Source organism: Rattus norvegicus, chromosome 7 (genome assembly GCF_036323735.1).
Source record: "Rattus norvegicus strain BN/NHsdMcwi chromosome 7, GRCr8, whole genome shotgun sequence".
In the NCBI taxonomy this organism is placed as follows: Eukaryota; Metazoa; Chordata; class Mammalia; order Rodentia; family Muridae; genus Rattus; species Rattus norvegicus.
In genome coordinates this window covers 12,364,578-12,392,142 of record NC_086025.1, presented here as the reverse complement: position 1 = coordinate 12,392,142, position 27,565 = coordinate 12,364,578, and the positions used below count along the sequence as shown (strand labels likewise).

General features: G+C 44.3%; 2 protein-coding genes across 3 annotated transcripts in view; both read right to left on the bottom strand.

Moving 5' to 3' along the window:
* The window catches only part of Ftl1l5 (ferritin light chain 1 like 5), a 576,109-nt gene that overhangs the window by 479,370 nt on the left and 69,174 nt on the right, over positions 1-27,565 (bottom strand). The window lies entirely within an intron of this gene.
* Positions 8,133-24,432, bottom strand: Cyp4f4 (cytochrome P450, family 4, subfamily f, polypeptide 4). 2 transcript variants are annotated; one of them, NM_173123.1, is given in 13 exon segments: positions 8,133-8,696; positions 9,073-9,155; positions 9,306-9,370; positions 9,455-9,588; positions 11,237-11,366; positions 11,575-11,641; positions 13,532-13,802; positions 16,334-16,455; positions 18,904-19,031; positions 19,119-19,172; positions 21,008-21,152; positions 23,837-24,035; positions 24,294-24,432. In NM_173123.1, coding segments are annotated over 12 exon segments (1,569 nt in total). In that variant the 5' UTR covers position 24,035; positions 24,294-24,432; the 3' UTR covers positions 8,133-8,524.

Sequence of the window (27,565 nt, the reverse complement as noted above, 5' to 3'; positions counted from 1 at the left end):
GCGTCATGTTTCCCACCATGACAATAATGGACCAAACCCCTGAAACTCTAAGCGAACCCCAATTAAATGTTTTCTTTCATATTAGTTGCTATGATCACTGTGTGTCTTCACAGCAATAGAACACTGACTAAGACATCTTCTTTTGCCTGGGATTGTTAAAGGTGGGATTAAGTTCTAAACACCTTTCATCTCTAGCACATAGTATGTATCCCATAAATATTTTAAAACAATGCAGACTTGGTCGCTCATGGCTATAACCCCAGTACTTGAGATGCCAAGGCAAAAAGATCTTCCAAATCTGTCTTAGCTACATAATTATTCATTCTCTCTCTCTCTCTCTCTCTCTCTCTCTCTCTCTCTCTCTCCACACACACACACACACACACACACACACACACACACACACACACATAATAATATTAACTTGATGTGGAAATAAAGACTATGCCCTAGGTAATCCTTATCTCCCAGCACCAGCAATCACACATGGCTCATTCACTCTCTCTAATGTCTTCGTCTTCATCATCATCACCACCACCACCACCACCACCACCACCACCATCATCACCATCATCACTTATTTACTTATTTAGGCTTGGCATGGAGGTACATGTAGGCACTCATGCAAAGGTTTGGTGACAATTTACAGGACTCAGTTCTCTCCCCAACCATGTGAGATGTAGGTATCTGAATTTTAAGGTTAATGGCAAGATAATCTTCTAAGCTATATTTGGATCCCCAGGTTTTATTATTGTTTGCTTTTTGTACAGGGCTTCATGTAGCCCAGGCTGGTCTAAATCTCATTGTGTAGTCACTAATGACCTTGAGCTCTTGATACTCTTGCCTGCCTCTACCTCCCAGAAGGTGGAGCCCAGAACTGTAAACCTTGCCAATACCCCATGGTGAGAGAGGTCAATGGGCTTTAAAAGGAAACCCAGTACTGACAGCCATATTGTCAAACTACCTTCCTTCCTTCCCAATGTTTGTATTCATGTCCATGGATTAGTGCTGCTCTCAGACTTGGCCAGAGAAGCTTCTTCTGCAGTAGACAACGGTTAATGCCTACATGTAACTAGTCAAAGTATTAACAATAAGTGACTGTCGAGTGTTTGGCTCTAAGAGGGGCAGCCGTATCAGCCCACCAAGGCTCAAACAGGGATCTATGTTTACTTTAGTTATGTGTTTATGTGTGTCCTTGTCTGGGGGACATGTAAGGGCATTGTGTGCCAACATGTGTGGGAGTCAGAGTCCTTGGGTCCATCAGGGAATGAAGTTACTGGCAGTTGTGAGCTGTTCTGTGTGGGTTCTAAAAACCAAACTTGGGTCCACTTCAAGAGCAGTCTGTACTCCTATCCACTGAGAGCCATCTCTCCAGGCCCTGTCTGAGGATTTTCTTTTCTTTCTTTCTCAAATTGCATTCATCTGCTTATTTATTCATTTATTTATCTTCTGAATGTGTGCACAGGTGAGTGGGTGCTCATACCACAGCATATGTGTGGAACCAGAGGACAACTTACAAGGTTTGGGTCCCTCCTTCCACCATCTGGTTATCTGGGAGTGAACTCAGGTCACAGAGCCCATAGCATTAGGCAGCAAACACCCTTACCTCCTGAGCCTTCTGGACAACCACTGTGGAGTTTTTGGTTTTGCTTTGTTATGTTTTGCTCTGTGCTGTTTTGCCATGAGGAGATTAAACCTTTTACCTGCCAAACAAGCACTCTCCTCATGGGCTGCCTCAGCCTTTCACCTGCTCCCCTGCCCCCAACACACACACACACACACACACACACACACACACACACACACACACACACACACAGAGTTACTAAGCACAGCATCTATTGAGGCAGGGAGAACACATCTTTGAAGAAAGCCACTGTGATCCTGTCCTCTTAGGCCAGTGCTGAATGAGTCTTTTCCATGACAAGGTGTTGAACCCTACAGTGGAGGAAGAGGTGTCAGAGCCCTGCATGACAGACTTCCCTGTGTACCAGAAGCATGGAAGGCACATGGAGACCTTGCTGTGCATAGCAGAATGTCACAGTGCTTTCTGTACCTTTTGGCTGCTTGGGACTCTGGTACTTTTGTGTCTTGGGGAAATACTTCACGGTAGGATTTGCTTCTTAGGCAGACACTAAAGTTTAGGGTTGAAACTAAGGGGAAAAAACCACCTGGGGAGCATTGCTTCAGGGTGAGTAGCTGTGATTTCTCCATTCTAGCCTGCAGCTGCGTATGCATCAGCCTCAGATGCCTGCATCTCTGGGGCTGCTCCTCAGAGGCTCTGTAATTTGTGCAAATGAGGTGGAGGCTGGAATTGCCTGTCAACTTTTAATGAGGCCCCAAGAGTCACTAAAGAATTTCCTGCTGTGAGTCTTGGCAAAACTTAGAATTGGTTTCCTGGGGACTGTTATAGCAGGGAAGTTTGGCAGTTTGCAGGAAGGTGTCCCATTTGGCTTTTTAAAACCAGTAAAAACAATTGAACTTTGTTTATCTCTCTTGCGTCTTCCAGGAGAGAAGCCCAGGGACTTGACTGATAAGCACGGAAAACTTCTGAGCAGGGCTGGAGATGTCAGGTTCTTACAAAACATTGTATCAAGCCTCACAAATGAGCACTATGGCATCACTTAGGCTGGATTCTCTTGGGGCTTTTGTGTTTACACAGAGACCCGGCTGGCAAGTGTTTCTCTTCATGTTTTTCTTTTACTTTGTGGCATTAGGTTTCAAACTCAGGACAAAGAATTTTGGCTACACCTTGAATTACCTTCTCCGGTTCTTAAACACAGATCAGTAGCCAGGCGTTACTACAATAAATCACATTCCAGCTTTAGAACAACTGAGACTCCTATGCTAAAGGCATACACAGCATGCAAGACCAGAAAGGAAGGGGTGGGGTACAATTGTTTCCAGTAGTGTAGCCAATGGTAAGTAACCTATGCTCCAATAAATGGCTCCTAGCCATACTCACCAGAGCAGTCCTCAATGAGTCAATAATCAAAACAAACAAACAAAACAAACATGGTCTTCTCACTGTGAAGATCTCAAGTGAGGATCTTCCTACTACCCTTTGAGATATTGAAGGTGATATATATATATATATATATATATATATATATATATATATATATACACACACACACACATAAACTCTACTGAAATATGTATGTATCTGAAATGTCTTGTGCTCTCTGTCATTTCCAGCTGATGGGAACAGTAATGAGAGCATGAGCAAAAGAAACACAATCACAAGCATCCCGTAGAGATCCAGTACTGAAGTGAGGTTATTGGTCAGTGATAGGACAAGGCAGTCTAGTTTGAAGACGAACCTCCCAAAAATGTAACAGCTACATGGCAATCCTTTAATTAAGGACACATGTTTCAGGAGAACTGGTGAACCAGTCTGCTTTCATAGTGGATTTGAAAGCCATCTTATAGTAAAAACAAATGAGGTTCATTCTTGCTTATGATTGTCCCATCTGCAACCTTGACTACAAATGGTTCCAAACTGCCTGCTCCAGGAAAGGCCGACGTGTCTTTGTTTCACATAGTTATTATGACCAACTGTTGTTATGACCTTAGGGCCATCTTGCAATCAGGCCCTTGTTTCAGAAGGCCATTATGGCTAACTGGTTATGCTTATATTCTTGTTTTTGTAAGGCCATCTATTTGTCTGCCAAATCTCCCATTTGGAAAGCCTCCCTAGCCCTGAGATTTAAAACCCTTATCTTGTCCACATCCAACGCTGACATCTTGAACCCCACCATAGCAGGAGTTCGCTTGTGTACACAAATTAAAAGAAACTTACTTTAATTAATTGCTCGCTTAAATTAATTCAGCCATGATGATTTGAGTCTTTCTCCTGGCAACTTTGGGATTAACAAGTCAACATAGTAACAGCAGCTAACAGAGAAGCCTGCAAGGGAAAACAATGACCCCAAAACTGAGTTATCTTGAAGCAGATGAGATGAAGACGTGAGAGGACTTAGAAAGTAGGAGGTAAGGAAATAAGTGGTACCAAAAATGATAGCATTGCTTGGAGCCATTATGAAGAGTCTATGATTTCACTGAAGGGGAAGACCATAGATTCAGTTAGGAAGTATGAGGGGCCACAGGTAGGACTGTGAAGTAAGGTGGTCCCTGCAGAAAACTAAGACAACTGAATTTCAGGGGCAAAAGACATTGTATATTAGAAGAGTTGAGTACAGTGATTAAAAGCTCATGGTTAACATCCACAAGAACCATTTTTTAGGTCTGAGTAATTGGTGAACTCATAAGTACCTGAGAATTGTGCTAGTCTGTAAGGTGACGATAACAATAGCAATTGCCCACTAGATTCAGTGGAGGGATAAGAGCATGGTGTGTGTGTGTGTGTGTGTGTGTGTGTGTGTGTGTGTGTGTGTGTGTGTAAATGGAAATTAGGGTTATTATTACAGGTATAGGATTGGGTCAGTGCCTAGTACATACATCTCCATGAGTCATTTGGATTCCACTAAGATATATGAAATCTTGATTGGAATCTAGACTGGGTTGTGGTATACATGTGTGTCGCACGCATGCAGTGCCTTCAGGATCTATAAGTGAGAATCAAATCCCGTGTAACTGGAATTATTGAGAAATTTAGCTGCCAAGTGAGTGCTGGAAACTAAACCTGGGTGCTCTGAAATAGCAGTTTGTTGAAGGCACAAACAAGGTCCTTGCACCCACAGACCACTAGGGAACCATGAATGTTAAACATATAGGGGCTTCTCCTCATTGGAGGAGATAAAATACCTGTTTTCCTGCCCAGAAAGCTGGGAGTAAATATTGTTCACAGCCTGGTGACCTTTTTGCAAACCTAACTTAAATTACTCAGAATGCTTATCCCAGACTCTCCCACCTAGACTGTTATCTTTAGCTCCCAGTTAAACCCATCCTTAGGAGAGATACCACATGTATTTTATAGCCTGCTGTCCTCTACGCTATCTGTCAGAGACCACACTATATTCTAGGCCTTTTAACTAGAGAACCCACCCTCATGGTCACATGTTCTTTGTAAAAGGAGTTTTTAAATAATCACACATTAAGCTTTATTGTATAGTTGGAATAGGAATGACTGTGTCTTGGAAACTTTTCCCCAAATTGTACTGTTTGTACTGTGTTTAAATATGTTGACAATGAACCACCTGGAGTCAGACTCCCCAAGTATGATGCAGGTTGATGAAGTCAGTATGAATTATATGTGTGTGTGTGTGTGTGTGTGTGTGTGTGTGTGTGTGTGTGTGTGTATCTTCATGTACCTTGTTTAGGAAATGTTTTCCCTGCCAAGGTAATAACACTATGATAACTAGAAGCAGCACAAGTCCAGGAGGCAAAAAAGGGTGAGTATATGTCTCAGAAAAATGGTAAATGCTGAAACCTTCAGGACAGATATTAAGGCTGTGGAAAAAACTCTGAAAACATTTATATATATATATATATATATATATATATATATATATATATATATATATATATATATTTAACTATGAAAAAATATAAGGATGCAGTATGAATTGTATAAGGAGCCTCACAGATCTAAAAGATCAAAGGCAGCTGCACAATGAGCCAGCTTATGAGGCAGATTCCAGAGTTCAAAGTCAGCCTGGGACAGAGGGAGTTTGGGTCCAAGCCCAGGTGTGTGGTAGGAACAGCAATTTCAGGGCAGGATCCCACTGAGCTAGCTTATTGTCTGTGCTTAACAAAGGCAGGCAGATCTCTGAATTCTTTTGCAATTAAATTAAATGGGCTTGTTGTCTCCTGAGAATCAAGAGGCTGGGATCATGGGATGCTGATTAATGAAATAATCAAAAGAGAACCTTTTTATAATTGAGATAAAAAGAAGAGACTGGACTTCGATCTGCAAGAGATGAGCTATCCAGAGAGTTTTTACATAGCAAGAGAAAGCTTTCTGGACACACACACACACACACACACACACACACACACACACACACACACAGAGCTGTCTCAGACTGTCAGCTTGTAACCCTTGATTTGATTTTGAGTCGTTCTTTCACTGCTCCCAGACACCCCATTCTTGGGGCTGTTTGACAGCAGAGGCTGGACCTTGGTAGTACAGCAATTTCCCCCAACCCAAAACATTTGAGTCTAGAGAGAGGCTTTAAGACTTAAGAAGTAAACAAATCTCAATTATCAGCTCATATTGTTGCTGTAACAGGCCTGCAAGTCACTGCTAAAGAAGTGACTTGGCTCAAGGACATCCTGACCACATACCCTGCTATGTTCTGTATGCTCTGAATGTTCTGTATCCTCATACAGATTTGCTAATCTTAAGAATTACACAGCTTTAGGGGTTGGGGATTTAGCTCAGTGGTAGAGCGCTTGCCTAGGAAGCGCAAGGCCCTGGGTTCGGTCCCCAGCTCCGGAAAAAAAAAAAAAAAAAAAAGAAAATAAAAAAAAAAAAGAATTACACAGCTTTATGTTGGACCCATCGAGTCAAAGGACAACACGAATGGTTATGTCTAAAATACCTTGAATCAGAGCTGGCCACTGAGCAGCCCTTCCTGCACATATGAGCTCACTGAGGTTTTTGTGGCTGACATTGAAGAATGCTACTAAGAAGCTGAAGAGTTATGATTATAATATTTATTCTCTGTTACCTCAATGTTCTGAAATTCCCCTGTCCACCACCCAACTTACCTTACTCAAGACTCAGGCTTAAAGGGAAGCTGACAGTACTTTGCCTAGCCAACTGCTCTCCTCCTTTCACTTTAAACTTTTGAACCTGGTTTTTCCTTTTAAAACCCTACATTGAGAGCAGACTAATACTGCAGTTGGGGGGCCCAGAGGTTTTTTTTGAGGTCCTAGTTATCCAGTATTGAGGTAGTATTAAGGTGTGTGTTCAATAATCTATGCTTACTTAACAGATCAGTATTTGTTTGGTTCGAGTGGTGATTTCAAACCCAGATAAACACCTCACAAATGTCAGGAAACTCCTGAAAGTTGCAAGATTCACAACATTATATAAGTAGTAATGAATAATTGTGAGAGAGAGAGAAAGAGAGAGAGAGAGAGAGAGAGAGAGAGAGAGAGAGAGAGAGAAGACTTTATAAGGAGCACCAAGGATGCAGCTCTCATGGCCTGTCAGAAGTAGGGTGGGTTTTTCCCTGAATAGCTAGCTGTCTGTGTCCTCTATGCTTCTGTAAGTAGCCCTCTCTCTACCCCTTGTAAGTAGAGTCAACAATCTCACTAAGTTTTCTCTTCAAGGCTTGGACAAATCCTTTGGTCTGTCCTTGTTTCCCTACCAGGGGGAACAGATGATTGTTCAATTCTCAACCAACCACCCATCACTCTGAACTCCCTTGCCCTCAGTGATGCACAGTAGCTAAGGCTAGCCCAATACAGTGCCCCACAGGCTTTAGTCCCAGACGTTTGGAAGGCTGGGACAGAGGCCACTCTGAGGTTAAAAGTTTAGACTCACTGGGGAAGCAAACCACTCTTATGGGCAGGTCTCAGGCCCAGCAACAGACAGCCAACACCTAAGGAACTCAGTAGACTCTTAGGATATTCTTTGTCTCATAGTCTTCCCAATGTCAAAGGAACTCTACAGTATCTCTGAAGGTTCTTTGTAATGTTAAGTCAGGAGATTTTTTTCTTTCCTTACAAGTCATCTGTACATAACTTATGGCTTGCAGTTTCATTTTTTATGGCGTTCCTCTCTCTCTCTCTCTCTCTCTCTGTGTGTGTGTGTGTGTGTGTGTGTGTGTGTGTGTGTTTCTCGTGTTATTTCTTTGGCTCTTTTTCTTCTCTGGTTGTTTTGTCTTATCCTGATTTGTTTGTTTTTGTTTTAGTATGTTATTTTGTGTTGTACTATTATATACCTCTATGTTTTCTAATGAGAGACAGAAAAGGATTGGGTCTGGATGGGAGAAGGAAAGGTAGGTAGGGGTAAGGGAAACCACAATCAAAATTCATTGTATGAAAAAAAAATCTATAAACGATAAAAGAAAAAACAAAGGAATGATAGAAAATTATAATAAAATGAGGCATTAACAATTGGGGGGTGTAGGAATTTGAGAGCACTCAAGGCAGTGTAGTGAGACTCCTATTCAAAAAAACAACCAACCAACCAAAACAAAATAAAACCCAGCAACAAATGGCAGACTTGTTAGGTTTAATAAACCTAAAATTTTAGTTTTCACAGAAACACTTCAGAATCCCAGGATGAGAGTTTTGAGATTAGAATGGAGGTCAAGGCAGGAAATGTACCTCAATTTAAAAGATTCTGTGAGCTCGAGCCTGCTTAGACACTTACCTTAGCTCTCTGTCGCCCAAGAGAGTAAGTCCAACTAGGCTAAAGGACAGTGTAGAGGCCCACGAACGGCCAGATGAAGTCAGGAATTTGGGCACCAACCCCATCTCCCTCCCTGCCACAACTGCTGGTTCCCTGTTGTCCTCCAGAGCCCCCTACTGGTATTCAAGGAGCCTCAGGCACAGGTGACATCTACAAAGGTATGTGGGTGGGTGGGACCCGTCCAGATGTACGTAGTCACTGTGTGCTCAGTGGCTCCACGCGCAGCCATAGTCCGCCCTCCGCGCGCAGGATCAGCTCTGGCTTCCGGCGCGGCTCCTTGTCATCCGGCAGGACGCGGAAGCGCAGCAGCGTCAGCGCCAGTGCCACCTTCATCTCGTTCATAGCGAAAGTCTGTCCTATGCAGTTCCTGCGTGAGGACGGAGTGGGGACTCTGACTGTGACCTGAATCCCGTTCAGAACCCACCTGTCACTTCAGTAATTTCAATCTGGCCTCGGTACCTTCCTCCACTGGTCAGCCAACTGGAGGGCACCCAGGGGGAACTAACTTATTTGGGACCCCTCGCCTGTGTCGCAACGGGTGAACCTCAATCAGACCTCAGAACCCAACTATCATGAGCATATGAGCCCAGGGTTGTGTTTCTTGGACTTCTCCAAGCCTTGCTCTGTACCTCTTAACGTGTCAAGATACAGGAACCGGATCCAGATCCATAACGTCCCAACTTTCCATCTTTTCCATCTTGCCTAAACCTTTGCCCCCACCATCTCAAGTCTCCTGGCATTACCTGGGCCCAGCGGAGAAGGGAATAAAAGCCAGAGGTGACCTGTCCTTGATATTCTCTGGGTCGAAGCGGAAGGGATCATAGACCTGAAAGAGACAGTGAGTGGCATCTCCTAGCACCGTCAGAGACAGAATCCCCGTTTTGCTAGGGACGCTAAGTTCTGATTTCCCAGCCCCAAACTGCTCCCCGCTTCTAGGATCATTGTGATGAAGAACGAGAGAAGTGGGCTACAGCACCTCAGGGTCGGGCCACACAGTTGGGTTGTGATGGGTCGCGAAAATATTGATGATGCAGATGACACCTGTAAGTGGGGCAGGAGGGTAAGCCTGCTGCTGAATAAACCTTGCTCTGTGCCTAGGACCTTCCTTCCCTGTCCCGTGGGCACCTTTAGGGATGACCCGGCCATCTGGGAGCACGATGTCTTGGGTACAACGACGGGAGATGACCGTGACTGGGGGATGCAGTCGCAGACTCTCCTTGATGCACATGGTCAGGAAGGGCAGCTGGGCCAGGTCGTCCCTAAGGAACACAGCACACAATTATGCAGGAGCAAAACAGATCATCAGGCCACATCACCTTTCCTCACAGTGCTAAAACATTCCCAAGGAAAGAAGAGATGTAGGATAGTGCTGGAGAGAATTTAGCCAGGTATCTTTAGAAGATTTTTTTTTTTCTGAAGCAAACACATCCAAATGTCCATCATAAAAAGACAACTCGAAAATTGCTTAAAGAAATCTTCCTTTGGTAAGAACAAAGACAAAATGAATTAAGTAACACAGACACAGTGTTTGTCCATTTTTATCACCCTTATCTATCTCCGTTTCTACTCCCCATGTGTTTGAGAACCTTCCTCCTTCCCTCCCTCTTATCCTCCTATCTTCCCTCCACACCGTCTTATTTTTCTTTTTCCCACCCTACTCTTTCACACACAAACTCTTTGTCCTCTCTTTTCTCCTATGATCTTCTTTCTTCCTTCTCATTCTCTTCATTCTCTACTTCTTTTTCTCCTGTTCTTTCTCTCTATCCTCCATCACTCCTCCTTCTTTCTCCTACACTCTCCTCCCTTTCTCCAACATCTTTTCTTCACTATTTCTCCTCTTTCTTGTCCCCCTTCTCCTCTCAACACCCTTCTGCCTCACTATGCAACATATTTGTCCAAACTAAAACATTCCATCCCAGAGGACGCTTCAAAAGACTCAGGATGTGCATAAAACTTATAAGGATCAAGGTGTGAACAATTCACAAGTCTTAGGAAATTCCTGAAACCTATGAGACCCACAAGAGCCAGGTTAAATAAAAGGTAATAACTACTGGACAGAGATTCTCCAGGAGCTCCAAGAACGTGGCTTTTTTGAGTCCTTATCTATATTAGGGTGAGATTTTCAGTGATACAGCTATAAACAGCCCTTCACCATTACTCAGATGAGCAACCCTAATAAACACATTGTTTTGATCATTTCTTTGGTCTGTTGTCCATAGGACAAGTAGGCATTTGTTCACATCTCCCCCCCCAAAAAAGTCACAAAACCCCCCTCTTCTTATCTCTATTCTTTTCTGCCATCTCCTCTTCCCTGTATCTCACTCCCAATCACATGTCTCCCAATCCTCATTCAGAGTCCTAAATTGAAACATACCCTTGCTCCTCTTACTTTAAACCTCACACCTGCCAGTGTGTCCTGGGAAGTGTCCTGACGCAGGACTGTACTCCCATCAAGCTTGGAGCTCCTGAAAATACTTCTCTTAGCCGCCCCCTTAGAACAGGATGGACTTCTCACAAAATTGTTATGGGACTCCATTATGGGAGGATTTGTTGAATGGATGCATGACAATGCAATGGATTGCACAGCACACTGACTGATTACTTGTACCCCAAATATCTATATATCTATATCTATATATCTATATCTATACCTATATCTATATATCTATATATTGAACATGTGCAAAGTGACATCATCTGCCCTCACACACAATTATATTGTCAGAAATTCTCTTCTGGCCCAAAGCATAAAATTTCCTCTTGTTAATGAGGCAGATAGTACTCCCATCAAGTAATAATGGAAGAATCATTAAAAAAAAAAAAAGAAAAGAAAGAAAGAGCCCCCTCCTCTACCTGAGGAGCAGAGCCAGGAGAGAGGCCCAGTAACACACCAGGACCTATGCTCACCATTCAATCTCTGTAGACTCTCGGTCCCTCAGCAGCTCCCGCACCTCCTGCCGGCAGCGCTCCTGGTATTCCGGGTGCCTTGCAAGGTTGTACAGGATCCAGGAGAGCCCACTGGCTGTGGTGTCATGGCCTGAAGGGCAGATGGGTGGGCTTAGATCTCACAACTACTTCAGCACCACAAAGTGGGTTAGCAACCAGGTAGGAAGAAGCCCAGGAAAGATGATAAAAGGGGACAACAGATGATAGTGGGATGAGAGTTGAATAGATAGGGCCCATTGAACATGTGCCCGAAATGGAGGTTTCCTGTTCACTCTGTAGTCCCACACTAGGAGCCTCACCTTCAAACATGAAGGTGTCAGCCTCAGCTCTAATGTCTTCATCTGACAGCTCCTTTCCATCTTCATCCTGGAGACAAAGCGAGACACCAGATCGCAGCAGTCCTGAGTCTATGTCTAACTTGAGACAGCTCTTAGATCCCAAGCCCACTGTGCCTCTGCATCTCCCTTGGTCACCACCAGAGGTCTCCACCTCCAGACATAGTTCTTGACTGTCTGACTCCTCTTTGTTCGTTTGCTTTTCCTTGTTGAAGGAATTGGCAACCTCTGAATATTTTCCCGTTTCTGCATGATGATTTCTACGAAACAAAGGAGCAAGCAACCTTGCATATAGGATGATGTCATGGCCATATTCCTTTGAAATTGGAGCTCAAAGATCACTCTCATTATACGGATCTTCTCCTTAGGAAGGAGGTGTGGGACATTTTCTGTTAATTGTTCCATAATAGTGTGGTGGGAATGGTGTCTATCTTCTCCCTTGTCAGCAAGAGAATGGTGCACATTTGTGGCAGAAAGGATTGCACTGGCAGGAGAAATACTGACAACGTGACAATGTGAGAGCACAGATAATGTCATCTTACATATGACCAAGAACTAAACTTCCCCTTTTCTTTTTTTTCCTCACTTTTAAATATTTTCGTATGTTTTTCCTCCCATGACTGTTTTACCCTGCATCCCATTTCCTATTGTGTCCTCTACGATCCATGGGTGCTACATGCAGAAAATGTGTCTTATGCCCTCTGGAGTCTATTACACTTGCATACCTGTAGAATTCACCTGTGATTGGAGAAAACCTGCTTACGGTCCAGAATAAAGTTCTCTCAATGCGAAATGGTATATGTGCATGACTATGACATAATGAAACACATTCGTTTTCACACTCAAAAATTAATTTAAAAATTTCCTCTTCAGCTCTCTCATCTCTTATTCTCTTCCTCCCATCTCTTCTCTTTATTTCCATATCCTTCTCCTCTTTTATCTCCTGCTTTCTAGCTCTTGCTCCCTTCCCATCTGTTCGTACTTCCCGAAACAAAGAAGACACAGATGTGCCAACTCTCCTGTGAATCTCGCGAGGTTCATAATGTATTGGTCTTTTTCCTGTGGTGTAAGACCTGCTAAACACACAGATAAAATCGCTACATCACCCGAGAAAGGAGGAGCTGGGAATCGGGAGTCATTCTTGCAATCCTAGTCTGGCTGCTATTATTGTTGGAGACAATGGATGGGCGGCCCTGATCTTGCAGGTACATAGTTCTAGGCACACATACAGATACAGACATGTTTTCTCAACAACATATTAAGTTATAAATAGAGTAAACTCTGAGGTCTTTCGGCTTCAGCTCTAGCAGGGGTATGTTGAGTGGACTCTGCTGTTATCTCTATAATTTTTCTTTCTGTCTTGTCCCTCCTCTCCTCAAATGACTTCCATAGCCCTTAGGTATCCTCTACATCAAGTCCCAAACCAGAACTGTCTTTTGATCCCATATTTGATATTGTTATTAATTCTACCCTTAAAGCTGAGTTTGTGGCACAAACATGTAGTCCTCGGCTTGGGAAGTTGGGACCGCAGGATCCATTCACTGACAACACAGTGAGACTAGTCTTAAAAAATGATAACTATACATGGCATACATTTGTAATTCCAGAGTGTTCAAGGTGAGGGCAAAAATCCCATGAGATTGAGGCAAGCCAGGGTTGTTTAGTAAGATTCTATCCTAAAAAAATTTTCCCTTGCAAACACAAAAAGAGATATTTTAATGAATTGATTAATCTTTTATTTTGAGATGTGGTTTCACTGGGTAGCCTTGACTAGCCTGGAGCTTAATATGTAGACCAAGCCAGCCTCAAACTCATGATGATCTTCCTACTGCTGCCTGTGGGATACTGGGGTTAAAGGTGTCCATCATCACACTCAACAAATTAAGTTTAAGCAGCCCCATTCTACCCCTTGAGAACCCACCTTGGTCAGCAGCAGCACATCAATGAAATCCAGAGTTTTGGACCTGGCCTTGGCCTTGAGGATATCATCCTCATGCTGACTGGGGAGAGCGCGTCGTCGACCCTGGATGACAGCGTCTGTGAAGTTGTGTACCAATTTGCAGGCCTTATGGAAGCGCCGACCATTATGGGTGAGCTGATAGAGTGAGTCTGTGTGTAGAAGCAGCTGCTGGTACCGTTTGGCCACTAGGGCACTGAGCTCCAAGATGGCAGAAATATACTCACTGGGCTTCCTGCATCAATACAGCATGAAGGAAAACAAGAATTCAGCACAACTGATGCTCAAGATTTCCCAACAGGATCCTCAGTAGTCAGAAACAGATGGCCACACAAATACATGAGCGCCACTAGTAGTGATATTTGATATTTGACTGTGAAGTCTCACTTATCTCTCTATATCCCATCCTAATGAGCCTTGGGACCTGGAGGCATCCAAGAGCAGCATGGCCATCATTCCTTTCTTTCTTTTCCTTCAGATCTAGATCTCACCCACCTACTTGCTTTCCCACTCAGCTAGGTGTAGGATGATGTCATTCTGCAGCAAGGCAGGTCCAGGATAAGGCAAAGCCTGTCATTGGATGAGAAGGAAGGGTAGGCGTGGAAAACGTCGAGGAAGGAGAGAAGAGGAGGAGAAGCGAGGGGATCAAGATGGGCCTACGGAGCAGGATGATCCAGATCCAGGTGGACCAGGTCATTTTCTCTTCTCTAGGTGGACGGTTTATATCTTTATTACTTGGCAGTGAATTCATTGTGTAGATGTATTGTGGACTGAGAATTTAACATAAATCATATTGTTCGGTTTCAGTTTGTTGAGTCTTGATTTTACCCTGTAGTTGGGAGTTTATACTTTGACTACCAGAGGGCGGGTGAAGGACTGTTGGTAGAGTCTGTGGCAGGGAGCCGTGATAAGCCAGCCACTGCTGGACTTCTAGAACCATAATTTTACCGGGTAGCTGGAACCAGAGAGTTCGAGGCTAGCCGAGAGTCGCTGGGAGAGATACTAATCTGAGATAAATTAGTGCTAGTTCCAGTGGCCCATTGGAGCTGGGAGCTGGGAACCGGTTCTGCCTGTTTTGTTCGTTTGTTTTTGTTTTTTAACCAAAACAGCTAGGAACTCTTTTTCTTCGAGGAATGCAGGCTTTCTATAGGGTCTCTGCATTCAGTAGCAATGCCACTGTCTACAAGACAGTGTTTACGAAGCTGATACCATCATGTCCACTCACTGTGGTTTGCAGCTGTCTCCCAAACGCCCATCTCTGGAGCTCTTAGGAACCATTAAGAGGTCTTAATAGAGGGTGGCTAGGCCACAGCAGTGTGCCTTGAGAACATTAAGACCCTGACTGATTCTCTTCGTAACTGACATGAGGAAAAGAATTTCCTTAACATATGCTTCCACCAAAACAAGAGTCAAAGAACCATCAACAAAAGATTCCAAAACTGCGAGCAAAAAGGAAAACAAAAACAACCAACCAACCAACCAACCAACCAAACAAACAAACAAACAAACCTTCTTTTTTCATTAACTCGATACACTCAAAAACTTTGTGACAGCAACAGAAGTGACTACAAACACAAACACCATTGGTAGAAATTGTAGGAGAACATTCCCACCTTTGGCTGGGTTTCAATGTCCTCATAGTTTAGACACTATGTTGCTGTATACCGATTGTCAGCTTGACACCATCTAGAATCATCTTGTAGATACATTTCTGAGCACATCTGGATTCTCAAGACTGGGTTAATTAAGGTGGAAATACATGCTTTAATAAGAGCAGCACTACTCCATGGCTGGTTGTTTCAGAGTATACACTAAGGAGAAAGCTAGTTGAACATAACCATCCATTGCTCTCTGATTGCTGTGCGTACCATGTGATGATCAGCAGTCTCACATTCCTACTACAGTGGCTCCCTTAACTCGATAGACTTCCCCTCAACTTTAACCCAAAGCAAGCCCTTCCCTCTTTTAAGTTGATTCTCATTGCATGAACAAGAATCACATACATAAGATTGGTACCAGAAGTGGGATCATAATTGTAATAAACAAAAGCAAAACAACAAAGCAAAAACAAAAGTGATAGACTATTTGAGTGAAGGAAATTTCAAGATAGCATAAATATTCAGGTGGTGGGATGGCTACTGCTGTCTGCCCTCTGGTTTGTATTTAAAATGAGAAGTGAAGCTGGAGAGATGCTCAGCAGTTAAGAGCACTGACTGCTCTTCCAGAGGTCCTGAGTTCAAATCCCAGCAACCACATGGTGGCTCACAACCATCTGTAAAGAGATCTGATGCCCTCTTCTGGTGTGTCTGACAGCTACAGTATACTGATAGTAAATAAATAAATCTTTAAAATGAGAAGTAGGCAAAAAAGAGAAAGCTGGATGAGCCTAAGCACATTCATACACTCATCACTTTGATTCCTCACTGCAGATACATTGTAGCCACCCTGCTGCCTTTCCTTCCCCTCCCCCGCTATGATGGGGTTTCCCTCAAACTGCGAGCTAAAATAAACTCTCCCTTAATTGCTTTTATCAAGTATTTTGTTGCAGCTGTGAGAAAAGTATCTAATTCAGTGTCAGCCTGCCAATACCATATCTAAGGTGTCTCCTCCATTCCAGATGAATATGATCCCCTCACCTACATCCCTGGTCCTTGTTCCAAATCACCTCCTCCAAGAAGGCCCCTCTTTTCCTACTTGCCACCCATCCCTACTATACCACAGCCCACGTCCATAATCCAGGTTCTCAGGCCAAAGGCAGAAACTCACTCCTGGCAGTTGCTATCAAAACTGAAGACACATTTCTGCAGACTGTCCAAGGTCATCAGGCTGATGTTCTTAAACATGTCCAGACGGGCGCTGCCTCCTGAGGCCAGGTCCTGCCATTTGGCCTTCATAGAAAAAGAATCGGTATCATAACAAGGTCTGAGCTCCCTGGGATTCTTCCCAATCACAACTACAAGAACTGGTACCCAAAGTCAGCCTCCCACATCTCAGTTAAACACTTGACCTCAGGGTTAACTGGGATCAAGTGGGAGTGAGACTATTATGTAGGACATGAAGACCCAAGAATGAAGACCAAAAGCCTTGTGGTTAAGCCTCAGCTCTGACTGTCATGCTCTGTGCACCCTCAGTCAGCTCATTGTCCTCTGTATCACTTGATATGTCTTCAGCAACAAGGTGATCTGACCGTGTCTGATAAACCATGACGGAGTACATGTGCCATTATTTCTAGATCACTTACTCTCTGGCATACTGGGACAAGCTCCCTCATGCTTCTGAACCCTCAGATTCATTCTTAATTAAGGAAAAGTAACATTTATCTCACCATTTTTTTAAAATTAAATTTGCAACATAAATTCTGGAGCTGGGTCATGACCATCAATTCCACAACATGTTAAGAATTCAATAAATGGCATTATTCCTTATCTTGGGTGTCATAAGTTGGCCTTAAAGCTATCTATATGTCAGATGTGCCAGATATCCACTGTTTTCTAAACATCCTCTCTAAGTGTTCCAAGCAAAAACATCCCAGGGTTCTTCACCTGGACTATTTCACAGATATTTCAGAAAGCATTGAGAGATCCAGTAATAGCCTTCCATGGGCAAATATCGGGCTTGTTTCAGCTTGTTATAAAAGCAGAGTCTCTAAATCTAAATTACACAATGTAGGGCATACATTGCATCCTCTAAAGGCCATTCGTAATGCCCCATGGAATTCACATGCTTTCATACCTGAATAAGGAATACTATAAGTACCTGACTGCTTTCCATATCTGAATAAGGAATCTCATATGGACTGGCAGGATCCATAAGTGTTGGGGTGAGTCTGGTGCTGCTATGGATTAAAATGTTAAATTCTGTACCCTAAGACCTGGTTACCCCAAGATAATTGAATTCTCGAGTATACCAGCTTTTGTTGTGCAATCAATAAAAGGCTAAAGCCAATTATTGAGCAATAGAGAGAGGCAGGACTTGAGGATGAGTGAGGGGTCTCAGGAGAGACCAGGGGAGGAGAAAAGAGAAGACAAATGGAGGAAAAAGCCTCCGTGATAGGAGAGGGACAGTGAGCATGTGGCCAGGAGAAGCAGCAAGTAACAAGGGACATATGGCTGGAGTGTAAGTTAGAATAGCTCAAAGCCTGCCCAATCTAGGCTTACCACTTGTAAATAAAATACCAGGATCGTGTGTCTTTTATACAGGCTATCTATAATACAAAAATATCATTTACACATAAGTAAACAAGCTGAGCGATCAGCTAGCGAGCGGAAAAGAAAACCGTTGGCCTTTCACACAGCACTCATGCGCCTGCCTATCTTATTCCTCAGCCCAGTGTAACGTGAGTTCTCAGCACAATGCATTACTATGCCGAGCCTATTCTCCCACCCTTTGCCCTGGTGCTAGAGTGATGACTTTGACTAATATATTCTGGAAAAAGGAATAGTCTACAACTTCAATGAAGCTCAAGCTTCAGGTGACTTCCAGCTTCTCTCCTATGGAACTGGGAACTCTGCCATAGGAACAAGCCCAGGATGCTGAAACTATGCTAAACTAGCTTGACGTTGGTAAAATTCCAAGCATCAAGGAATTATGCTGATGTCAGGCAAGCTGACTGACAGCTGATCACATGTCACCCAAGGGTGACCTAAACTCTGTCCAGAGAGGCAACCCCCTGCCCCACACTCCTGTTAGCAACATCAGACCTCATTGTTTCAAAATCAGTGTGTGTGGAAATGCTTTGCTCCTTATTGACAGTTTCTAGGTAGTCATCAAGTCATCAAGTTTTCAGGGCAACCATCTGAGAAAAATAGAAACTCACTCATTATAAGCGCCCATCATGTATGAAGACATGGCTCTATGGTATTGTCTTGGGTACAAAATGGAAGGGAAAAATAATAAAATAAAACAATGGCCTATTTTGGTGGTTTGAATGTGCTTGGCCCATAGAGTGGCACTATTAGAAGTGCGGCCCTGTTAGAGGAAGTGTGTCACTGTGGGAGTGGGCTTTGAGACCCTCCTCTTAGCTGCTCATAAGACAGTCGCTTCTGACTGCAGTCAGATCAAGATGTATGCAGAACCCTCAGCTCCTCCTTCAGCACGTGTCTGCCTGGACACTGCCGTGCTTCCTGCCATGATGATAATAAGCTGAACCTCTGAAACCGTAAGCCAGCCCCAATTAAATGCTGTCCCTTATAAAAGTTGCCTCAGTCATGGTGTCTCTTCATAGCAATGGAAACTTTAACTAAAACACCCATCTCAACCTTTTAGAAACAGATCGGATGGACCTGAAGTTCCTTTGCCTCAGACTCCAGCCGAGAACCTGGGTTTCAGAGACTCACGTGCATGATGTTGGTGCTGTCGTTGAAAATCTTCACATAGGGTTTCAGGATGTTGAAGTGGAAGGCAGGTGTCAGCATGCGGCGGTGGCAGCTCCACTTGTCACCATCGCTCAACAGGAGTCCATCCCCTGGTAGGGCATCACGGCAGTGAGCATGGGATCATATTCCCCTCCACCCCTGGGGATTTTCCTAGGCGCTTTGTCTGTGGTACTCACCCAACCAGGGTTTCAGAAAGCTGTAGAAGATTACTTCCTTTAGGGCAACCGAAGCTGACATGAACAAGGGTGATCAGGAGCCATGAAGAGGCTAGGAAATGAACTCGCAGAGTGTGTGGGGGCAGGGCTCAGTGAGAGGCATGCATATCTACCCCAAAACCAGCATGATAGGGTTAGAGAAAGGGACATAAGACGCAGAGGAGGAGGAGGAGGAAGAGGAGGAAGAGAAGGAGGAGGAAGAGAAGGAGGAGGAGGAAGAGAAGGAGGAGGAGGAAGAGAAGGAGGAGGAAGAGAAGGAGGAGGAAGAGAAGGAGGAGGAAGAGAAGGAGGAGGAAGAGAAGGAGGAGGAAGAGAAGGAGGAGGAGGAAGAGAAGGAGGAGGAGGAAGAGGAGGAGGAGGAAGAAAAGGAGGAGAGGAGACAGAATACTAGGTAAGATAAAAGCAACTCACCTCACTGTTCCTTCACTTGGCTTCAACATAGTCTACCATGACTGCCCTTCAAATATAGCATGACATTCTACAGACCTAGCATACCTGACCATCCCAGCATGCTCTGACATCTCCTGATATAGATATGTGTCATGGATATATAGGCAGTAACATGGGCTTACACAGCTGAAACCCATGTGACCTACCCTAAATGACCCCATCTGCTTTAAAATGGAAATAGATGATCTGATACGTCTTGATGTGCCCCATATGTAGGTCCCAGATACCATTTAAAAATAGTCACAATCATCTCACAGATATGGCATCAATGTGGTCCAGTTAGATATCACACTTGCCTCAAACAAGAAATCTCAGCCATGTTTCTATTTCAGTAGGACTCTAAGTGTCCAAGATCATAAACCTCTCAAATGGCAAAAGTGTTTTCATCAGGAGAAAAATATAATTTCAAACAACTGCTCAGGCAAGAAACAGATGTGCTCCAAATGTCCATAGCTCTTGAGCCCTAGATAAGGCCATATTCATTTGATTAAACTTGGTTCATACCTGGGACAACATGTACCAGTTGTTAGAGTGTGAATATGAAATATCTTCAACCAGCTTGTGCTCTGAAAGACTTAGTCCTCAGATGCTGCCTTTAGTTTGGAAGATTCTAGAAATCTTAGGAAGCGGAGCTTAGCTAAAGAAAGTAGGTCACTAGAGTAGTCCCTTTGAAACATCTTGAACTGAGTTTCCTTCTTCTTCCTTTCCTCCCCTCTTCTAGCCAGTTATGTGTCAATCTCTCTTTTATCACTATGAATCCTGAATCACAAGTAAAAACAAATCTTTACTCAATGACATTGTGCTAGTAATAGGAAAAAAAAGCAAATACAGCAGGTGTGATCAGGAGATGGCCATATCAATCATGATACTGAAGGTGAGGCAGAGGCAAGGGAATAACTACAGTAGTCTCATCTGCCTGCACTCTGGTCACCTGCACAGCTGGAGACAGCATAGAGACCTCAGCAGTAGGCAAACAGGCTAGTCTAATGTCCACTTGGATCAGGAAACATAAGCCTCTTTGATGTGAGTGGAAGAGGTGGATAACCACTTGCCAGGTCTCCATCTACCAGTAGCATACACCCCCGCCCCCAGTGGTACACACCATGCAATGAGGGCACCAGACACCTTCCTCTCAGCTCTGAATGGAGGTGAATAGAAAGGAATCCCAAGATCTCTAGGCATTCCAAGAAAAGGATTATTGAGAAAGGGGACCGGAGTGAGCCCTGAAGATTCTACCATCCCCTGGACTGAGCCCTGCCTGCGCTTCCTTCTGACATCTTCAGCAAAAGCGGAGAAAGCCAAGGGAAAGGAGGACTGAGCTACTTCAGAAGTCACAGAGAAGCATGAGCATAGAAGGCCTGTTTCCCACAGCCACACCACCAGCAGCTTCCCCTAAGTACCTGAGGCACTGAGAACAGATCGAATGACGTCAGGGTGGCACAGAGTGATGATAGGGAGGATAGGACCCAGCCATGTCATGAAGCCCTGGGGGTAGGTGGCCACGAGCTTAGTTACCTGCTTCAGACCTTGCTCAGTGGGAGTGATCTACAAGCAAGAGAGGAACAGTCACTTCCTGAGTTAGTTTGTTGGGAGTCAAGCACATTATGCTATGAGATGGTCAGAAAGAAGCCGATAAGGGATGACTTCTGGATATCTCTAGGATGATGTTTCCAGAAAGCACTAGCGTTTGCATCGGTAGTCTCAGTCAGGATCGTCAGGATGAACCACCCTCTACAGGGTGGGGCAGCACCCACTGAAGAAACATTTAGAGCAGTGGCTCTCAAACTTCCTAAATGCTGTGACCCTCTACCACAGTTCCTCATGGGGTGGACCCCAACCAGAAAATTATTTTGTTGCTACTCCATAACTGTAATTTTGCTACTGTTATGAATCACAATGTAAATATCTGATATCTGATATGCAACCCGCATATCAACCTGCGTGTGGAGACCCCTCAGTTGATTGGTAGCATTAGATAAAGGAATCTCAATCTCATTTCCAGACTACAATAGCCATCTTCTTCTGCCCACGGACATTACAATGCAGATTCTTGACTTAAGGACTCTTGTTGCAGGATATTTGATTATACTGTGAACCCTAAGTTAGTGTTGTTTACTGAAAAAAAAATGTTTCTAATTGTAGTGTGGCCCAGCCCTTCGAACTCACCTTTAATCCCTCTAATTAGAATACAGACACACTCTTAGCACACACCTTTAATTCCAATCAATGAAGGTAAAGTTAGTTTGTAGAAAGGAACACCCATGTTTGAAACTGATTTCTAGTTGAGTGGCAGACAGTGTGATGAATCAGAGAAAGAGTTGACAGAATAGGATATGCCCAACCCTCATGAGAAAAAAAGAGGAAGGGGAAGCTTCTTAAGAGAGTGGTGCAGGGAAGAAGAGGAGGAGGAGGAGGGTTATTGATGGCATATTGCAGCTTGCTTAGAATCCACAATTACATAAGCCAATGACCATAACACAATGTACCCCCTCTCTCTGCCCTCACTCACTCATATATGCATACATACATAAATATGCACGTATAGAATTAATATATATCACATATGTCTATATACATATGATTAAATAACCATATGAATACAATCATGTGTTATATAATGATGTTCTTATCACTGACACTATATATATGTCCTTGAAGCTCATAATGGACTTGAAGAATTTCCTATGCATAATATCTTTTATTATTGTTATCCTATGTATCTAGATATAGAAACACCATTGTCTTACAAATACCTACAATATTCAGGACAGCACCGTGCTGTAAAGATTTATACCATATGGGTTTGTGCTGAGTCCTGCTACATCTGTGTCAGGGTTATGGTTGAGTTTCAAGGGTTTATCCCAGGGCCAATAGAGAAGTTAAACAGCCTACCTCAGAGATAGCCACCTTGGCTTGAGAAGATGAATTTTCTCAGATGGTATTAATTTCGGCCCCAGGAAAAGCCATTAGGGAAGGTCTCAAATGGGACATAGGGCCATGTCTAGGCAACATTGTAGCCTGTTAGTTGTAATTGACAGGGTCTCTACTCACCTGAGAAGGGAGTGTCGGTTGTGTGGTATTGTCCAGATCAGAGTGGACTGTGGACATGTCTTTGGGGCACTGTCTTAATTGTTAGTTGACTTAGAAGGGCCCAACCATTCTATGTGGCAACATTTTCTGCAGAGAGTCCTGGACTGTATTTTTTAAAAGCTAGCTAAACATGTGTTTGCGCAAGCAGCCAGTGTTTCTCCATGCTTTCTGCTTCCAGTTCCTGCTGGAGTTCCTACCTTGACTACCCTTAAACAAACTCTTTCCTCCTGAAGTCATGTTTGGTCAGTGTTTCATCACAGCAACAGAATGAAAATAAAACATGGGTTCTCATACATGTTTATGTCTGTATGCTCTACAGGTCTGCAGTTCCAGCTATGCAAAAGGTTTATAGAGCAGGGACTGGTCAACCCCAGAGGACAAGAGGTGAGCACTAACTGTCTAGGAGGGCAGCAGCTCCTACCTATAATCCCCCATGTTATTATCAAACATCACCCTGTGCATGATTTCACTGACATGTACAAATATTGTGAGCTTTGCAATTTTTTTTATTTTTTTTCGGAGCTGGGGACCAAACCCAGGGCCTCACGCTTGCTAGGCAAGCACTCTACCACTGAGCTAAATCCCCAACCCCGAGCTTTGCAATTTGCAAATGGAGCAATGAGACCAAGTCACCCAAAGGCAAGAATAGACTTGGTCAACATCCAAGGTGTAGCGTCAAGGGAAGCTTACAGGAAGATGAATGGACAGCTTTTATCCTGGTTTCATAACAGGACCAATGGTCCCTCCTAGCAGAGAATTGCCAGCTTTTATAAAAGTGCTTCAAGATCAAGAGGCAGGAAGACAGCCCACAGCTCTCCTGCTCTGTGTGTGGTAGGAGAGGTATATCAGAGATCACTCCCCAGAAAAACATGGAAGCCCTGATATAGATTGACAGAAAAATGTCACTGCCCTTGGACAGAGCTTCTCAAGAGGCCTCAAGTCCAGCAGACAATGAGGGAACACCAGGGACCCTCACTCTGTGTGGTTCACCCTGGAAGACCCTCGGTGCCTACCAGTGTAAGAAAGACAGACTAGAAACGAATCCAGAGCAAAGTAGGGGTGGAAGGCAGGGATATGAGAAAAGCTAGTGAAGGGTGCTGGAGGACTCCAGAACCCTGTCTGTCTGTTGCTGTACTCACCATGCCCAGGTGACCCAAGAACCAATTCCATTTGGGTGGTTGAGGGAAATCACAAAGATGTTGATATGTTCTGTAGAAGATATAGGTCTGAGTCAAGACACGGACCAAGAGCCAGGAAGCTCCGATCAGCAGCAAAAGCAGCCATGGTAAGGATGTCTCCAGCCTCAGTCCCAGCCAGGACAGGTCCAACTGTGGCATCCTGTGGGGCAGATGGACAGACAGTGAGATTCAGAGGTTTGGAAGAGGGTTGGGGCCATCAGGAATAATGGACAAGTGATAATGAAGGTTGGTTTTTAGGAAGAGTAATCTATGGGGTGGAGAGAGGCAGTAAGTTGGAAGGAGGAGGGGGGAGAAGGAGGAGGATGGGAGGGAGAGAGAGAGAGAGAGAGAGAGAGAGAGAGAGAGAGAGAGAGTTCCAAAATGCCTGAATAGTGATGAGGTTGGCAGGAGATGTTACCTGGAAACCCCCCTGTCTGAAGCCAACAGGATCACTCTGGCTGTTTGGCTTCAGAGAGTTGGTTATGGAGAAATAAGCAACCAGGTTCAGTGCTCTGTCTAACTTAGTATGGGTGGTCTTAAGCAGCCACCTTCTCTCAGGAGCAGTGAGTTTCCCACAGTTCTCCCTCCTCCAGAGTTTCTTTGTTCCTGGCTTCTGCTCTGAAGGAGGCCGAACTCAATTGTGTCAGCCAATCCTTCACAGGCCCATCTGCCTCCTCCCCTCCTGGGCAGATGGCCAAAAGAAGGGGGTTGGGTCGGCAGGGTACAGAGTGGAATCAATTCAGGGTCACAGCATGAACACCAGATACTTAGAACTTGGTCTCTCTTGCATCATGGGGGGTGGAAGGGTGATGGGGGTTGGGTGCAGGATAGATTTGGGAGTGGGTAAAATTCTGAGGTTAGCAGAGGTTAAGTCTGAGCCCCGCATCCAGAGCAAAGTAGGGGTATCCCTACCCTTCCTAGACAACAGGTGTATCTAGTAAAATCACCAACAGGAGTTCAGGTGCCAGGGGAATGCAGCCAGGCCAGGCCCGGTCACAGACCATTCCCAAGGACCTCTGCACTGGACTGCACTGACAGCATGTACCATTTAAAACACACACACACACACACACACACACACACACACACACACACACACACACACAGTGTTTTTATTTGTCGAGAATTTCATACATGCATAAAATGTGTTTTAATCAGATTTGCCACCTACTCTTCCACTTAGTTTCTTCCACATCAGCTCCTTACCCACACCCCTCCTTTTTTAAAAAAGATTTATTTATTTATTTTTTATTTATATGAATACACTGTAGCTGTCTTCAGACACACCAGAAGAGGGCATCAGATCTTGTTACAGATGGTTGTGAGCCACCATGTGGGTGCTGGGAATTGAACTCAGGACCTCTGGAAGAGCAGTCAGTGCTCTTAACCGCTGAGCCATCTCTCCAGCCTCCCCCTCTCCCTTTTTAATAGCTTACTGATTCCAATAGGTGTAGTGCCTGCCAGGGACAAAAGGCTTGGCAGTGGTCAGACCCTCAATGAAAATGGACTCTTCCTCCACTACCAGCTGTCAGTAGCTCCTTAACTAGGGACTGGGGCTCGCGAACCCTTCCCCGGGGCTGGACTGCTAGCTATCTTGAGCTTGCTAGGTCTTGTGTATCGAGCTGCAGCATCTGTGAGTTCTCTAGAGTAGAGGTCCTGACCTATCCGGAAGGCATTGTTTGGTCCTATCCTCCCAGACTTCTGGCTCTTACGGTCATTTTTCCCCAACTTCCACAAAGACCCTTGGATCTGGTGGGGCGTGGTCGTGGGTAGTTTCACTTCCACGTACTGTGAGTCTCTATGTTAAGTCCTGCCCACTTCACAAAGAAACCTCTCTGATGAGGTCTGCATGCAGACTTTCATGGCACAAAACTGGGAGGCTCTAGGATGCCTCTGTCTACCAGCTGCACAAATTCAAATCCCGCTCTGAAGCAGCCCAGGGTCTCTCTGGAGCAGGAACAAAGAGTAGCGCACAATGATTGAGTCCCCGGGTCAGATGCCAGGAGTCAGCAGCCCAGTTGGGAGAACGCAGCTTAGGTTGATCCGGATATGAACCGAGACGCGGCAAGAGGGAGGAGACATGTGGTGGTGAGGTAAAGAGCAGCCCCGAGCAGATGGGTCCAAGCAGGGGAGAACATAGCACTGCTCAGAAGACCGCCGTGGGTGTCAGTCTGCATAGGTCACCTTTTTTGAGGCTCGCTTATTAATTTTGCATCTGTGTAATTTAAGATCAGTGACTCACTGGCTTCCAGGGGTTCTCCCATTTCCACCTCCTTTTCTACAAAAGTACTAAAGTTATAGACGTGTGTTATTCAGCCACACTGTCTATGGGCTCTGCGGATTTGAACCCAGGGCCTTATGCTTGCACAACCCTCTAGGGTTGCAGGAACAGTTTTTTGTTTGTTTGGTTTTTGTTGTTTTTTTTTTTGTTTGTTTGTTTTTATTAAAGGTTTAAAAGGCAGGGAAGAAATGCTACCAAAAGAATTGCTTTCTCATGTTTTTTTTTTTGTTTGTTTTGTTTTGTTTTTTGGTCTCATTTGAAGTATTGTTTTTTCATTGAGAAACATCTCCCATAGTCTAAGGCATTTGAATACTTTGTTGTTGCAGGATATTTGATAACACTGTGAACTCAGGGATAGTGTAATCTACTGGGAAAACCTGTTTAAAGGTTGTGGTTTGGCTCCCCCCTAGCACACACCTTTAATTCAAGAGCTTTCTGCTTGAATATTGTAAACAGGATTAAATAAAGTCAATCATAGGTCAAGAAGCAGAGCAGGCAACCAGGTGACAGGAAGTGAACACAGGATTTTAAAAAAATCATAGAGAGTAACAGGAAGTCAGGAGGATGGATAGAGAGACACATCGCAAGTAAGAAGGGAGGGAGATTCGGTTCAGAGGAGGTTTTTGCTTCAGGGAAGCTGGCTAAGAGAAAGGTCAGGGGGGTCTTTCTCTGCCTCTCTGAGCTAGCAGACTTCCATCCCAGCATCTGGTTTCTAAGTGTTCATTGGCAAAATCAAATGATTGAGATCTTGTTAAAAACAAAATTTGGCGCTCACTTGGTGGCTTGTTTGGGGAGTGTTTTTGTAAAAAATATAAAAAATATATAAAGTAAAGGGTTGCCTTTTACCCCGCTAGGTCCAGCACTGCGGTGCCCCAAGATAATCTGCTAGATATCTTGGCGGAAACACATCTCAACTCCTCTGCGGCCCAGTGTCTCCTGCCGCTGCACACTTTGCTACACTCAAATTGTCACACAAAAGAACACACAACACAATAACCTTTTGTCCAGTTGATAAGATATAATTGCCCACCTAAACTATACAAAGCCCGGTACCACCATCCCTTAAGAACATTAATAACAACCTGTAAATACACAGAGCAAGATCTTTACAACAGCCTCCATCGTCCTGCCATGGCTTCTCCGCTTCTCCTCCTCTCTTCGTTCCAATCTCCTCCTCTTCCTTCAAACTTTCCTCCCACCCATCCTTCCTTCTCATCCAATGACAGGCCTCCTTCTATCTTGTACCTGTCTCACCTGTGACATCATCCCACAGGGGAGGGTTAGGAGGTGTGACCTTGCTAGAAGAAGCAAGTCACTGGGAATGGGCTTTGAGAATTTAAGACCTCACCCTGCTTGCAGTTTGCTTTCTCTGGTGCTTGTGGTTAAAGATGTGAGCTCTCGGTTTTCTG

Coding starts and splice junctions, on each gene's coding strand:
- Cyp4f4 (XM_063263076.1), bottom strand. CDS start 19,179: ATGTCAGCTTCGGTTGCCCTAAAGGAAGTAATCTTCTACAGCTTTCTG. Junction 16,456..18,903: donor ACAGCACCAACATCATGCAC/GTGAGTCTCTGA, acceptor TTTTCTATGAAG/GCCAAATGGCAGGACCTGGC. Junction 11,642..13,531: donor ATGTGCTGCTGCTGACCAAG/GTGGGTTCTCAA, acceptor CTTTGTCTCCAG/GATGAAGATGGAAAGGAGCT.